The sequence below is a fragment of the Schistocerca americana genome, chromosome 2 (genome assembly GCF_021461395.2).
Source record: "Schistocerca americana isolate TAMUIC-IGC-003095 chromosome 2, iqSchAmer2.1, whole genome shotgun sequence".
NCBI lineage: Eukaryota > Metazoa > Arthropoda > Insecta > Orthoptera > Acrididae > Schistocerca > Schistocerca americana.
In genome coordinates, this window is record NC_060120.1 from 622,491,369 (window position 1) to 622,506,549 (window position 15,181).

The 15,181-nt window shown below is 35.6% G+C and overlaps 1 protein-coding gene across 10 annotated transcripts in view; it reads left to right on the forward strand.

Annotated features, from left to right (window-relative positions):
• Positions 1-15,181, forward strand: part of LOC124596278 (protein muscleblind-like) — a 590,664-nt gene that overhangs the window by 556,159 nt on the left and 19,324 nt on the right. For 9 of the 10 annotated variants that reach the window (XM_047135366.1, XM_047135363.1, XM_047135359.1 and 6 more), the window contains one exon: positions 1,953-4,421. In XM_047135366.1, coding sequence (XP_046991322.1) covers positions 1,953-2,759 — 807 coding nt within the window. In that variant the 3' untranslated portion in view covers positions 2,760-4,421. Of the gene's footprint in view, positions 1-1,952; positions 4,422-7,246; positions 7,306-7,915; positions 8,001-15,181 lie in introns of those variants that run through there. The other variant, XM_047135367.1, reaches the window with a different exon arrangement.

Genomic DNA, 15,181 nt, shown 5'->3' on the forward strand with positions numbered 1-15,181 from the left:
TGGATGATTCTTTTGTCAAAATCATTTCCCCTCTGATGAATGTGGTTTCGAAATCATCATGAAAAGTAACGCCTCCAAATTTTGTATGCAAAAAGCCCTTAAAGCTATTTAAATAAAACAAACATTAACATTCTACATGTTTGTTCTTCATTTCTACATATTTGCAACCCTCTGCAGCTAGAGGGCTCTGAATTGTAGTGTGTGACATGGAGGTGTGTAAAGTGACTACATTGGTGCATGAGAAACAGCATGCTGTTATTGATTTTCAAATTTGAGGAGTTGGACCACACATGGAGCATCCTCTCCTTCAGCCACTATATCTGCAACGATCTGTTGCCTTGGGTTCACCGTCTTTAATCATCCTCTGTGCAGCCCTGACTTGGCCCAGTCTGATTTTTGACTGTTTTCAGAACTTAAAGAACACCTCTGAGGACTTCACTTTGATAGTGGTGAAGTGGTCCAAGCAAAGGCGACGCTATGGTGCCATCAACAGTCTCAAACATTTACAGTGACAGTATCAACAAACTGGTCTCTTGTTGTGAGAAATGTGTTCATTACCAGGGTGACTATGTTGAGAAATAAATATGTAGACATGAAGAATAAGCCTGTAGCCTGTTAAAGATTTTTATTTTATGTAAAAAACCTTTAAGAGTTATAAAAAATTCAGAGGCATTACTTTTCAGAATGCACTAGCAATTTTTGTGTGGAGAGATGTCGTTTGAGATTTATTGCAGCAAGAACCTCTGCATCCCTATCATCTCTAAAACATACTCTGAATCACTAGTTATGATCAGGAGTCAATTGTGTGCAGCCAGTATTGTGAATTTATGCCTCCAACCACCAAAACCATGTTGCAACCACTTTAGGTAATCTAGGTATCTCTCTGCATAAACCTGCTTTGCTTCCTGGCAATTCAGGTCACATTGTCTGACTACTACAAGCATATCAAATGCCTATTACTGAGCAAATAACATAAACATAGTCAAGACAACCACATGAACTTTTTGACAATGTACTATCAAAATTCTGGTTGTTAGACATGAGTAAAGACACAAAAGTGAGAGTCTTCGAGTTACACTTCTAGTATGAACAGTTCCCACTTTCTTGTTAAGCTGGTGTGAGATGGTGTAAGCTTTTGATGACACTGAACTGGCACAATGTACCATAAACCTTTTTAGGCTTAAAATTCAATTTTGAGAGCTCTATTCGAAAGTCATAATTTTGTCCTATGTTTTCATTTGAAATTCTAAAGTTGACTTCTTTTTTATTTTCCAGCAGCTTTAACGCAATTTGAGGTTCACCGTACAGTTTCCTCTTACAACTTTGTTGAAAAGTCATTTTGCTCTTGTGTACAATCGTCATTTTCAATTAAGCAATGCCTTTAAAATGTTGCACGTAAGTGTATGAATTGTAGCAAAGATTTTTACATCCACTGCACAAACAGAAGTGAAACTGTCATTTGAAGTGAAAACTGTCATTTGCTGCATATTTTTTGGGTAAAAACTTTATCAAACTGCCTTCTAAGCTAACATCTACAAGAACATTTTTTCTGAATGTCTTGTTTGTAAATGAAGTTCCATTTATGGACTTTCACATGTGATCATAGGAATATGTTGATGCTGATGATTTAATGTTAACTTGTTACACTCAAGTAAATGTATGCTAAATTCGGGTACTGGCTAGTGCATACGGGTTTTTGTGATTACTTTTGGTATGTGTGGCATATTATTGCAGTACTATTGCACTATTGAATGTAAATGGTGCCAATTTGAATTTAAATGTCTTTTGTCTTTGCTCTGACAGATTTGTAAGATCCATAAGTTCTTTAATTTGTAATCTGTAGAAATGAAGATATTTATTCAGAAATAAGTGTGTGTTGTCAGTGTCTGTTAATCACATTTTCCATGCACAATTTGTATTCAAGAAGTGAGTAAAAGTTAGTCTCTTTGCAGGGCTTCCCTGGAATGGTCCCCTATAAGCGACCAGCTGCAGATAAATCTGGAATGCCTGTATACCAGCCCAACACCACAACTTACCAGCAGCTGATGCAGTTGCAGCAGCCATTTGTCCCAGTGTCATGTGAGTACTCGAGTACCCCCACTGCCACTGTGACTAGTGCCTCCCTCAGCCCTACTGATTCACCTGGAACCAGCAGTGTGAATGTGGCTGAAGCTTCAAAGTCGGACGAACCAGAGAAGGTGCCCTCAGCAAGTAGCATTCCTGCCCCATCTCAGTCTTCTGATCCAGGGACAGCTGCAGCAGCAGCAGCAGCCGCGGCTGCTGCTGCCGCTGCTGCAAAGGAAGTAGCGCAACAGAACTATGCAAAAGCAGTGAAGATGGCTGCATCTGGAATAAACCCCATGATGGCACTCAATTATACTGGCGTTGCACTCAACAAACAGGCTGTAGCTGTAATGCCTCCCCCACCTCCACGATTTGCTCCTCCAACTCCGTCACCTGGAACAGTACCTGGGATTAGTCTTGGACACCCTGTGGCTTATCCACAACCACAACCTGGACTGTTTACCTTTAACAGAGCCCCTAATCCATCTGCCCTTATGCCCCAGTACCAGTTTTTGAGGCCACAACTGATGCCTTCACCATACGCTGTTGTATCACAGCCTCCCACACCTGTGGTCAGTAATGGTATTTTCAGCCATATGATGGCTCATTATGGCACATTTACAACCCCATCAAACAATAATAATGTCATTACAAGTGTAGCACTTCAACCATACAAAAAGATGAAAACTACATAAATTTTTGTATACATTTGTGTATTATAAACATTTAAAATGTCTAGTCAAAATTCAGCTGAAATTATGAGGAATAAAGGTCACAGGGGAAAATGAAAAATTCTCCTGTCTTATGACAAAGTCATTCATTTGCCACTAATGGACCAAAAAGTGTGTGGCTAATATATGTTGGGGGAGGAATGCTGCCACATGAGGGCACCCAAGGGAGGCTCTCATTTATGGCTCGTAGTCACATTGACATTGTAACGAGCTGTGATAAATTAACTTTAGGTAGAACTAATTATGTATGACAGTGGTGCTGTATGAAAATAAACAGTTCTTCTGTCAGCATAGTTCCTTGTATCAGTTTTCTGTGCCGTTTCACTCAGACAGTGTAAAAGGCAGTTAAAGTTTTAACTATGTTTACTGTTTTGAATTTTAAGTGCCAGAGAGAACTGTATTCTGACAATGAAATTTCCCTGTCTCCCTGATTTGCATGCAGTGGGGCATAAAATAAACAAAACCAGTAGAAATTTAGCATGGTAGATATATGGACATTGTATACTTTTTAAAATCTGTTAGTTAGTGCCACAGTAGTTGTCTGTTATTAACCCAAGAAGACCCATTTCTTACTATCCAAAGCACTCGCATTTATCTGTACATATAAGCAACATTAAAGATATCAAGTTGTAAAAGAATAATAATATTCAGTCTCTTCTAAAGAATACAAACTCATCTGGTGGCTTTTTGGGTTATGCTGTTCCCTGTTCACTATGTGCCACATATTTATGGCTATGTATTCACTTATTTAATGTTGTAGTTTTATTATTGTATATCTGTTTGTTATTTTTAGTCAATCTTCTTATTATTGGAATCTTGTCCAGTACATAATCTGTTATGTAGAGAGCTTTTATATTTGTAGTTAATTCATAAAGGAACTGTATGCTTCCTCATATTTGTACAGCACCTTGACAAATAATTAATTGCTTAAAGGGGCATTCTTTCTTTAAAAAATTTAAAGTAAAATGGTGCTGCTGTAATGAATTCATACAGTTCTACTTTTTAAGTGTTCCTATGTTAGCAAGTTAGTATAGTATCTTAATGGTCATTGACCTATGTTTTTAATATTTTGGTATTAATGTTAAAATGAAATAATTTCTTTTAAAGTAGGATATAGAAAGATATATAAATAAAAATATATAATATTTAAAGAGAATTTTATTCTACTAATTATGAAAACATTTTGCATTTCTAAGATGTTGTTTTAAGCTATAACAAAAAATCTAATTTCTGTCCTTATTTCAAGTGCTATTAAAGTTTTGTGTAACCACTGAAGTGTCTGCCAGTTTATACTTATAATGTAATGTTGATCAGATGCTTGTGGAAGTGCTTACCCAACAGAGACAATTGTAGTGGGCATTGGGTCACACACTGCAGCATTATTATGCTCGCTTCATTTCGTGGCATACCGAAGAAAGTGCCTTCTGCTACTGTCCTGTACTGATTTTTAAGGATTTGGGTTTTTATTACAGTCTGCCTGACTTGTCACGCTTATTTGCCATTGCCATCACTGAGTTTTGACTGTATTCCATACAAATGTGTATTGTATTGTCTAATCCTGCTGATCTTTGTATGTAAAGAAACAAACACCAGCCAGTATTTGTAATAATAATGCTTGGAAATGCATGATTATTTGTTTTATTAATGCTTCTTTTCTCAGTCTTCTCATCCCCTCATATTCCTACATTTTAGTTTTACATGAAACAAAATAAATAAAGTATTTAATTACAGAACCATAAAATTAAATTTTTAGTTTTCCAGTGTTCCGTTCCTTTCTCTACATGTCTATAGAGCGGCACCATCAGGTAAGGCAGTTAGATTCCTTTTCTAATACTAACCTTCATTCCTGTTCCTCAAATGTTCAGAACTGCAGGAGTTAGCAATAGTAGAAAGTTCTGAAATTAATAGAGATAATTTGTTGCATATTACTCATTCTATACGATATAAATATATTTATAAGTCCAAGTTTTAATTTACTACCAGTCTTTGTCTCTAAGTCCTTATTTGCGTAGTGAATGCACTTGATGTCATATTTCACACTACCTGTAGCATTACAACTTCATATCAAACTGCTAAATGATTGTTGTTATCCTGTAGCTTTACATCTGTTGCATCTTTGTAAAACAATCTGCTTATTTCAAGGAGTAAGGGTGAATGAAATGCAGAACAGTGTGAGAAATGGGCTACTACCAGTATTCGCATAGTAACAGCTAATCTGTTAACAAAGTATCAGTCACATGTACAGCTGTCTACAACAAAAGAAACAAACTACAGTTCTAGAATGCTAGCACGGAAATCAACATTTATGTAATGGTTGCATGATTAAGTTATAATCACAGAGATGGTCATTTATTCTCATTGACTTTTTGGGTATAAATATTGCTTTTTGACATCTTCAGTGCACTGTCTGCTATGTACATTGTAAATGTGGAAAGCGTACTATCGGAAAAATGAATGCATTTGTGGCTTTTGCAAATTTGAGAAACACTTTTCATGCTTTCTCTTCAGTAAACACTGTTTTTCATGTGCTGAGAATACAATATGTCAGGAAAAAAAGCAATTTAATAGAGAAGAGTGTAAAATATTCAGAAACTTCTGAAAATTTATAATGCAGTTTTTTCTGAACATTACTCCCACAATCTCATTTCTACTTTTTTTTTAAGTTAATAAATATATACCAAAAACTTGAACAGCAGCATACAATGAAATAAATTTATGTCCATATCTCTGGTCATGTATGTATTGACAGAGAGTTTCAGTGCTTGTTGTTTGACTTATATGTACATATATTTAAATATGAGTATATAATCAAAATGGGTTATATGTATACATCTGTTATACCGCTCAAATGGTATTGTTAACATTCTACACATTCATTTTATTAATTCATTCATGCCTCTTATTAACATCAATGCCAGTTTCCTTAAGGAAATGCTGAAACAACACAAGTCAGTTATTGAGACTGGAGCATTTATACATTGTCTGCAAAACGGTCCCTCATTACTGTGTGTTTCTTAAAATAACAAATATATCTGAGTGAATTTTTATATAAATAACAGTTCTTCTATCATTACATTGCTGTTATTTCACTGCTTATGAATACATTCTGTACATGATAGCTGTTTGAGCAAACACTATTCTATAACTAGTATTGCCAAGGTAAATAGTTTTATAGACTGGAGCATGACTAGCAGTACCACGCAGTAGGTTTGTTTTTTGCTATTTTCTCTTCATGGCGTGTACTGTTCAGACCTTTGTTGTGTGTTTAGTTGGTAAGCGCATTGAAACATATTAACCATGTAGTACAGCTTGCTGTGGAGCACTGAATTGTAATTTCGTGTTTGATATTACTGTTGTAAAGATTTGTATTTGTTCTTTCATATGTATTTAACACTTTCCACTATCATTCAGATAATGAGATTTGTAAGTAATGTACCTCACAGTCATTTAAAGAAACATCACATTGTGTGTGTCCACAACACTCTTAATTGAACTGAATTGTCAACATTGAGTCAATAAAGACTGAATTTTAAGATGAAGTACTTCAGATATGATACTGTATCCTAATGATCCTGCCAATATATTCAATCCTTCCTGTTTATATATAATATGTTTGTATTTAAATCATACATACATGTTACACAAGATTAACTATCCTATATCTAGAGCATTTTTTTTCTATTAAATTCACATAATATGCAAAAGATTCTGCAACAACCGGTTTTCCTTTTAAAGATCCTGAACTTCTTCAAATCAAACACTTTTTTCTGTTTAAGGAAAAGAGCATGACATAAAACAGTAGTAGCTTTATGTGACGTTGGGCAAAGAATAGTGTTTTTCACTTGGACTGAGCAGTAATTCTTATCTGTGATAAACCAGCTTTGAGAGAGATAATATGTTTACAGCTATAGCCAAATTAACACTAGTATTTGATATTAAGTTTTCTATCTTCTTAATATTTCGCATGCCTTATGTAATTTTTCTGCTATTTCTCTTTTTTTCATGCTTTCCTACACTTTGGCTGAATAACGATTCCCATCGCACGCCAACAATCGCTCTACTCCCACACCTCGGAACTGTTCCGTTTTCCTCGACATATCAAATTTTTAATATCCTCTCATTGTTACTGTGTGGCGGTTAACTGTCAATCCTTCAAAAATTACATAATAAAACAACTCTTTATTTCGTTATCTTGTGTTATGTGTGTGCGTATTGGTGGTTTAAACATTGGTGTGCCTTGATGGAATGCAACGGATTGTCGTGCCGCTGTGGATTATTGAAATACGTACACCATCTTCGGAATGTGCTGCTGCGGTGTGGGGAAACATAAAATGGTAATGAACGCTGATGCGCATCTGGCTGTGCTTTTCCCCTTGGCCTGCACTGCTGCCTTCTCACGTACGCCCGCCACATGCTTGTTACGCTGCATGTCGTTTGGTTCGGGCACCAAGCTCTAGCCACAGTGCCCGCAAATGCTCCTTTTGTGGTCTACACAGATGATCAAGGACAGGTAGTTGAGCTTTTATTTCATCGTATTTCATGTTACTGTTTTTTATCCAAATTCATATTGTTTTATATAGAGATCAAAAGACATAAAAAACAGATTTCATATTTACAGAAAAAAATCTGTCATTCCTTAGTTTAATGGTAGGACTTAACATGCGCTTTGAACAGTTTAAGAATCTCTGTTTTTGCACATTTCTTAGAAAATCTGAACAGCAAATTTCAGATTAAGCAGTGATGCATGTGATACTTCTTTGTAATTTGTCTGGTTTTGGCTTTATATTAACCCTCAAGGAAACTATGTCACTTGTTGAATGCTGAGAAGCAATAGTTATGGTGAGGTTTTCAGAAACAGAGTAGTATATAAATATATAGTAACGCATGTCCATATCTGCATTTTTAATTGTTACATGAATTTAAGAAATGCACGTTACATGTTTCTGTAGCTTGGTAATCATTCCTGTCAAATATAGCTGTGACTTGAATCACATGAAATATCATATATAATATAACAGAGTGAAGAAACATTTTTTATCATCTAATTTGTTATTGCTAAATGAGAGCATAGTTTTTATTGGAGTCATGTTACATTCTGTACTATAAATTTCCTGTTTCAGTTACTGGACACCCTCCCGGTGTGCCAAGATTTTAACCGACAGCTGTGTAATCGGCCTGCCTGCAGATTTGTTCATCTTCAGGAAGGTACAAGCAGAATACTTCCATAAATTTTATGGTGCTTTTTCCTTGTTAAAGTAAAATTTCAGCTTGAAGCTAATTCAAGATGGAGTATCAAGTTGTCATTGTTTTTAATATGTTTATAATGATTGTTTAAACAAATTTATTTCATGATGACAAGTAAGCTGACTCACCACCACCACCACGACATACCACCACCCCCCCCCCCCCCCCCACCCCTCTTTTTTTTTTTTTTTTTTTTTTTTTCAATTTTCACTAACAATTGAACTTGGCTGATGCCTAGATGCTCAAGCACAAGAATTTCAAGTTGCTTCCATGGAACTGCAAAATTGTCCTGTTTCAGTTCACTCTGCAAGTATTGGTAAAAGAAGAGCTGATGCGGATTATCATTAATACCTTAACCTATCACAACTGAGTTAGTCATGAGTGTACAGAGTATCTATGAACAGAAATACAGATAAGAACACTATGACTGTGGTTTCAAGCTGGATCAATTATAGTGAACTGATTCAATAATTAGGCACCACAATACTTTTTCCTTTTAAAAAAAATGCATATTTTACACTTTTTAAATCCGTAGAACATGATGTATGTTGTAGGTCATGTTTCTTGAGGAATACCATTACAAGAAGCTGTTGTTGTTGTGATGGTGGTCTTCAGTATGAAGACTGTTTGATGCATCTCTCCACACTAGTCTATCCTGTGCAAGCTTCTTCATCTCTGTGTGACTTCTGTAACCTATGTGTATTTGAAACTGTTTATTGTAGTTAAGTCTTGGTCTCCCTCTGTGCTTTTTGCCTCCCAAGCTCTCTCCATTACCAAATTGGTGATTCCTTGATGTCTCACAATGTGTCTCATCAAACCATTCCTTACAGTTTGATTCAGTACATCTTTGTTAGTTATCTAATCTGCCCACATAATCTATGGCTTTCTCCATTTCGAAAGCTCCTGTCCATTTCTGAATTGTTTATTCTCCACATTTCACTTCCGTACAAAGCTGCCTCCAGACAAATTCCTTCAGAATCAAGTTACTGACACTTGAATTTCAATTTGATGTCAGTGAAGCCCCACACTCCAAAGAAAAGTGTAATCTCAAATATTTACTGTTCTCTTATGTAATAAGAAGTCACAGGTTGCTGTTTCTTCTGTTGTGACAGATAGCACTGTTGTGTGGTCTGGTGTGTTGTTGACTCTATTGTTAGATTCAGAGAACAAATGATTTGAAGTAAGCAATGCATCACATGCCATACCATAAAGATATGAATATACAGGGTGATTATAATTAAAGTTCTAGTTTCAAAACACCTTCATAATGTAAATGGGTTTGGCTACAAATTACAGATGAATCACAATACAACAGCTATGATGTGAGTTGCACATTAAACAAACCATACTGTGCAATGTGCATGACTGCATAAGTTGGCATTCAACAGTTGCGGCACTGTTATTTACATAAGGCCATCCACCATGGCAAGGTTGTACCACATCGGATGGAAAAAATCAGTATTTGATTGTCCTTTTTAATTGTTGTGAGACTGTCACACACAACTGAACATGTCTTTTCAGTATGCTGCAGCAAGCTACATCAAGAAACAACTTACTCCGCAGCAGATCAGAGTGTCTTACAGGTCATGTTCAGATTGCGTTGCTCAGTGCTTGCCTTCAATCAGCTGCATTTGTAATCAGAGCACTGAACACAACATCTTTCAGATAACCCCACAGCCAGAAGTCACATGAATTAAGATTGTGCGAGCTGGACATAAAAATGATCCTACCCATACATAAACACTGTTGAAGGATTGTAATGACACTGATGTACAAAAGACTGTTATAGCATTAGCCAGTGTTGGTATAGGTAACAAGACCAGCAGGACCCATCTCTTTGAAGAAATACAGCCATTTGATAAACAATGCTATCAACCCACACCACACAGTTACCTTTGCAGATTGAAGCTGTAATGACTGATGTGTGAGCAGATTTTTCCTGGCCTGTATTCTACACTTCTTTGTATTTATAAGTCCTTAAAGATGGAAATGGGCTTTGTCCATCCACAGAACATTCCATGGTCATTCATTGTCCAGTTCCATGCAACCAAGAAATTCCAGAGGAAACATTTGTCTTATTGGTGTGTGCTGGCCGGTGTGGCCATGCGGTTCTAGGCGCTTCAGTCTGGAACCGCGTGACCGTTACGGTCGCAGGTTCGAATCCTGTCTCGGGCATGGATGTGTGTGATGTCCTTCGGTTAGTTAGGTTTAAGTAGTTCTAAGTTCTAGGGGACTGATGACCACAGATGTTAAGTCCCGTAGTGCTCAGAGCCATTTTATTGGTATGTCAGCACGAAGAAACCTCTGAACATAAGTTATCTTCTACTGGTGTCGGATCAGTTGTTTTCCTCCCTTTCCCACGTTGCATTTCAAAAGAACCTGTCCAGACCCTTGGCAGACATCAGCCCAATGCCTTTTTTCATACCCTTGAGGACCGGGAACATCTGCAGAGCTACTGGTGCACAGTCACCATCATTGTAAAAAGGCTTTACAGCAGTGTGGATCATCCCTTGAGACAGTCATGCTGAGAATCACAGGCGTGTGCTGAGGAACAGTCATGTATGACACATCTTTTATTTTGCATATTCTGCCACTTACAGTGCCATCTAGTGGTAAAATTTTCCTTAAATTTTTTTTTGCTTGCATAATGTTTCCCCCTCTGTCAGTAATATGATATTCAAATTTGATGTCATTCTGAGCAGTGGTTAATTTTTTAATAGCACTTTGAAACTAGAACTTTGATTATAATCACCCTCTATAGTATCTCACCAAATGTGGCATGTCATTAGTGGGAGAACAGAAACAGGAATTGCAGATATCTGCATGAAATTATTATGTGTATAACTAAACATAGTCTGTGTTGTTATTTCCATGTGCATCAGGAAACAACAGAACCATTCAATAACTTCAATAATTTAATAATAATTATTATGTTATTTAGTTTTACCAGCTTTAATAATTCATTAATTGGTTGGACTGTTGAGCAAAATATTAATTATGTTCTGAATGAAAATGATAAATGCTTTTGAGTCAGGTTTATGGATGTTGACAACATTTTTGTTAAAGAGTTTCTGCATGAAAACAGCTTATTTTTAATTCAGACAGGCTGACTCTGAGAGGAATATATATTGATAACTCTCATATTACAATGAGTGCAAAACATATTGAAATCTGAGGGCAGTCTTCCATAACTTCTATACATGAAAAATAACAATGGTTCCAGATAGTCTTTCTAAAGAGGAGGAATTAAACTGCTGTAGAAAAATTTAGAGCTCTTTTTAATCTTGAGCCCATGGTATGAAGATATGTCACTATTGTACAATAGCATGGGACACAGTGTTTAGCAAATATCTGTATTTTTTAATAAGTGTAATAACACATTTAAAATGTAGAAAATATTTGGTTATATACCAATAATATTAAGGCATGACCTAAGAGAACCATGTAGTAGATATCTGCAGGTTAAAGATTGTAACTCACATCAGAATAGCAGTCACTTATTGACTGATCTGTCTTTATAAAAGCTGTACATGTGTGAAGCAAATACAGTAAAAAGATGGAATGTTTGTTTTACTATTTTGTCTGCTAAAAAGAATTTTGATTGCAGTATTTTTTACTGTCTGTGACAGATAATCTAGAAAGAAAGGAGAGTCTGGAACCACAAAGATTACTTTATTTGTCCATAGTAGACTGACATCTGTAGAGTTGGCAGCAAACAAAGTAGAAGCAGTGTCAAAAATGTAATGAGGATTAGAGTGATGAATACAGTTAAATGTGCTCCAAAAGTTTATAAACCCAACTTCACTGCAAATTTGTAACGGTGAATTCCAGATGTGCCCCAGACTGAATCTAGGATTGACAATCTGATGACACAAGGCAAATAAGAATATAATAAAGAACTAGATGACATTTAACTTTGAATAATGACAAATTCCATTGACATCAAGTTGCTGCATAACACATGTGATATCCTGAGAATCCGCCCACAGATACTTAGAAGTTTCTTATAAAAAATAAGTTAAGACTGTATCTCTCTGCAGTTCAGAATTGTGTTACATTTATAGTAGATTCATAATGTATCGTACTACATTAGCAATGTAAATATTATGTACCTCTGTTATGTACAAGTGACTTAGACTTACTGATTTAAAAGGATGTGGGGAGCCCCACTTGCAGCATTGATTGTGGTGTCTGGGAAATACTTCTCCAAAGATTTCAGTTGGTGTATATATATATTTATTGATTGACTGATTAGCTCCCATATTGTGTGTAATAAATTCCATTAAGTTTAATCTTCTCGGGCCTCCACCCTGGTGACAGAATTTCAATGCAGCCACCTGGCTGGAAGCTCGAGAAAATTTCATCAGCAGTATGTGCCAGGAAAGTCTACATTCACACGTTTAATCTGGATTTTTAATTGATTTAGCTTTAATTTGTTAATGTGTCTATTTACTCTTCACTGTTCAAATAAACAGCCATCTGTGTTATTGTATGTAGATAACCTATGCCAGGATCGTTCATGATCAGATGTACCTAGCAGTTGAAGTAAATTTCATTCAGTTAAATTTAAAATTACAAATTATGTTGTTTTCGTTTTATTTATTTTTAATCCTATGTACCTAATTAGTGAGGAACTTGCTTGAATGTAGGATAAGTGAATAAAGAAATACATTTCACAGAGATTATTACAATGTAAACTGAAATATACCAAATAAAATGTAAAGAATGGTCCAGTCATAACAGTTCAGTGAAATATTTTTGCAAATGAACCTGATTAATTGATATTTACAGAATCTGCAAAACATTGACTAGTCAATGTGTACAGATATTTACTGATAGCTAAAGGATTCTGATAACCAATCAACTACATATGTATTAAAATGTAGAATGTCACAAGCACAAATATTACTTAACCCACTTTTATCACAATACAAAGTTCCTGAGAATTAAGTTACCGCAAGTGGAACAGAACTGCAGATTATAACCAATTAAAGAAATTGTTAGTGTTGACATAAATAATCATCTACAGTATAGAATAATTTTTCTGTTAGGCTCTTTTTAAGTTGCTGTTTAAATTTTGAAGGTTCACTGGCAGCAGGTTTGCTTTAAGGAGAGAGAGCGTTGAACACTTTTGTACTTGTGTAATGCACTTCTTTTTTAAAATACTAAGGATTTATAGTACACAATGTAAGGCCAAGTTTTTTTCTTGTATTGTGGTTGCAATACGAGTTGTGTGATATGTATGGGAACTAAGTCTTTAAAATAAAACACATCAGTAAGTCTATATGTTGAAACATTGGTGTCAGAATTCCTAATTTTTTAAAGAGGAATGCCTAGGATGAATCCCTATACATCAATGAAGCTATAGAGTCAGCCTCATATACTTGTCATTTATACTGTAAAATTTTAGTGATCTTAATGTGTCAGGTAAATAGCTCTCTGCAGTTTTTATTCTCAAGGAGAGATAGAAAGCTACTATTTTAGTCTTGGAAACAGTATAGCCACAGCTGCAGAATTTATTTCCATACAGAGCCAATATACATTTATAGTTTCATAGCTTAGTTTCTGACTTCCAATGTTATTTCACCAAAGATCCATTACAATTTAAATGTTCCAGCCAGTATGGGAGTTCTAAGAGCTTATTTGTTATTGACTGTATATTAATAGTAATATACTTAATAGGAATATAATTAGTAGTTAATTAAATATTAATATAATTAATATTAATATATATGTTGTATGTGCCTGTTCTAATTATTGTCTTTGTGTTAAATGTGAACTAACTACATAGTGAGCAGGTTCCTTTTGACAGCTTTTGTGGTTGGACTGTTCCTTATATTTCATGCTACAACCAAGCAAACGTTTTGTTCCCCAGTGTTCTTTTTACGCAGTTATATACATCGTACCCATAAGATAGATGTGAAGCAGTGACTTCCAAGATCTTTGTACTGATTACTTAGATTTTTAAACCCCATACTTTTTATGTACCAGGTATTTTTCAGAGGTCATTACTAAATTTTATTATTTCATCATTGCCCCAGAACCAAATAGGGAAGTCATGTCACTTAAGTACATCAAGAATAATTAGATATTTATGGTACAAGTTGTGGAAAGCCTTTGTAAAATGCCCTGCTGCCAATTTCCTATACATTTCAGTAAAATTACGTGGCACTACCAATAAGGATCACAGTCTTTTTAACTCAATCCCCTAGACTACTGTACAATATCATCCACAACACAATCCAGAGCACCAGGATGAATCATACACCGATCCAAATATTTATGTAATAACTCCAAGACTCCTTTTCCATGGCTGTCAGCACATATAAGTATTTTGTTATTTTCTGACAGTTCTTTCTGCAGCTTTTTTCTAGATTTACTTTTCTTTTTGCATTCCCTCTGAGATCAGTAGGAGGTTGTACTACATATTCAGATTTCTCATTTTATGCTGTTTCCTGAAACTTTTTAAGTAGACTTTTGAGGGTAGGATATCTATCTTCAAGCATCTGTCATTTCAAGTATTTAGTATCTCCATGATGCACTTTTGTGGCTCACATAAACCTGTGATTGTATGTGATGCCCTCCTTTGTACACATTAAACACCCCTCGATAGTCCTATTTGGTACAGGCCCCACCCACTTCATCTGTTTTCTAGGATAAGTCATATGAATGTTTTGTAATCAGTCTCCTTTGTAGACTGACTCCTACCACTGAATCAAAGCCTGCCACTACATTTACTTATGAATGAGCTTATGTGGTCATTCTATTTTATATTCGTACACTTATAATAATTGTCTGATTTCAGTTTTGATCCATTGATACTGTAGTCACAAGATGCCTCCCCTCCCCCTTCTTCTCTAATAAAGTGTATAGTATGGATATAATAGAGGGAAACATTTCACTTGGGAAAAATATATCTAAAAACAAAGATGATGTGACTTACCAAACAAAAGCGCTGGCAGGTCGATAGACACACAAACAAACACAAACATACACACAAAATTCTAGCTTTCGCAACCAATGGTTACTTCATCAGGAAAGGGGGAAGGAGAGGGAAAGACGAAAGGATGTGGGTTTTAAGGGAGAGGGTAAGGAGTCATTCCAATCCCGGGAGTGGAAAGACTTACCTTAGGGGGAAGAAA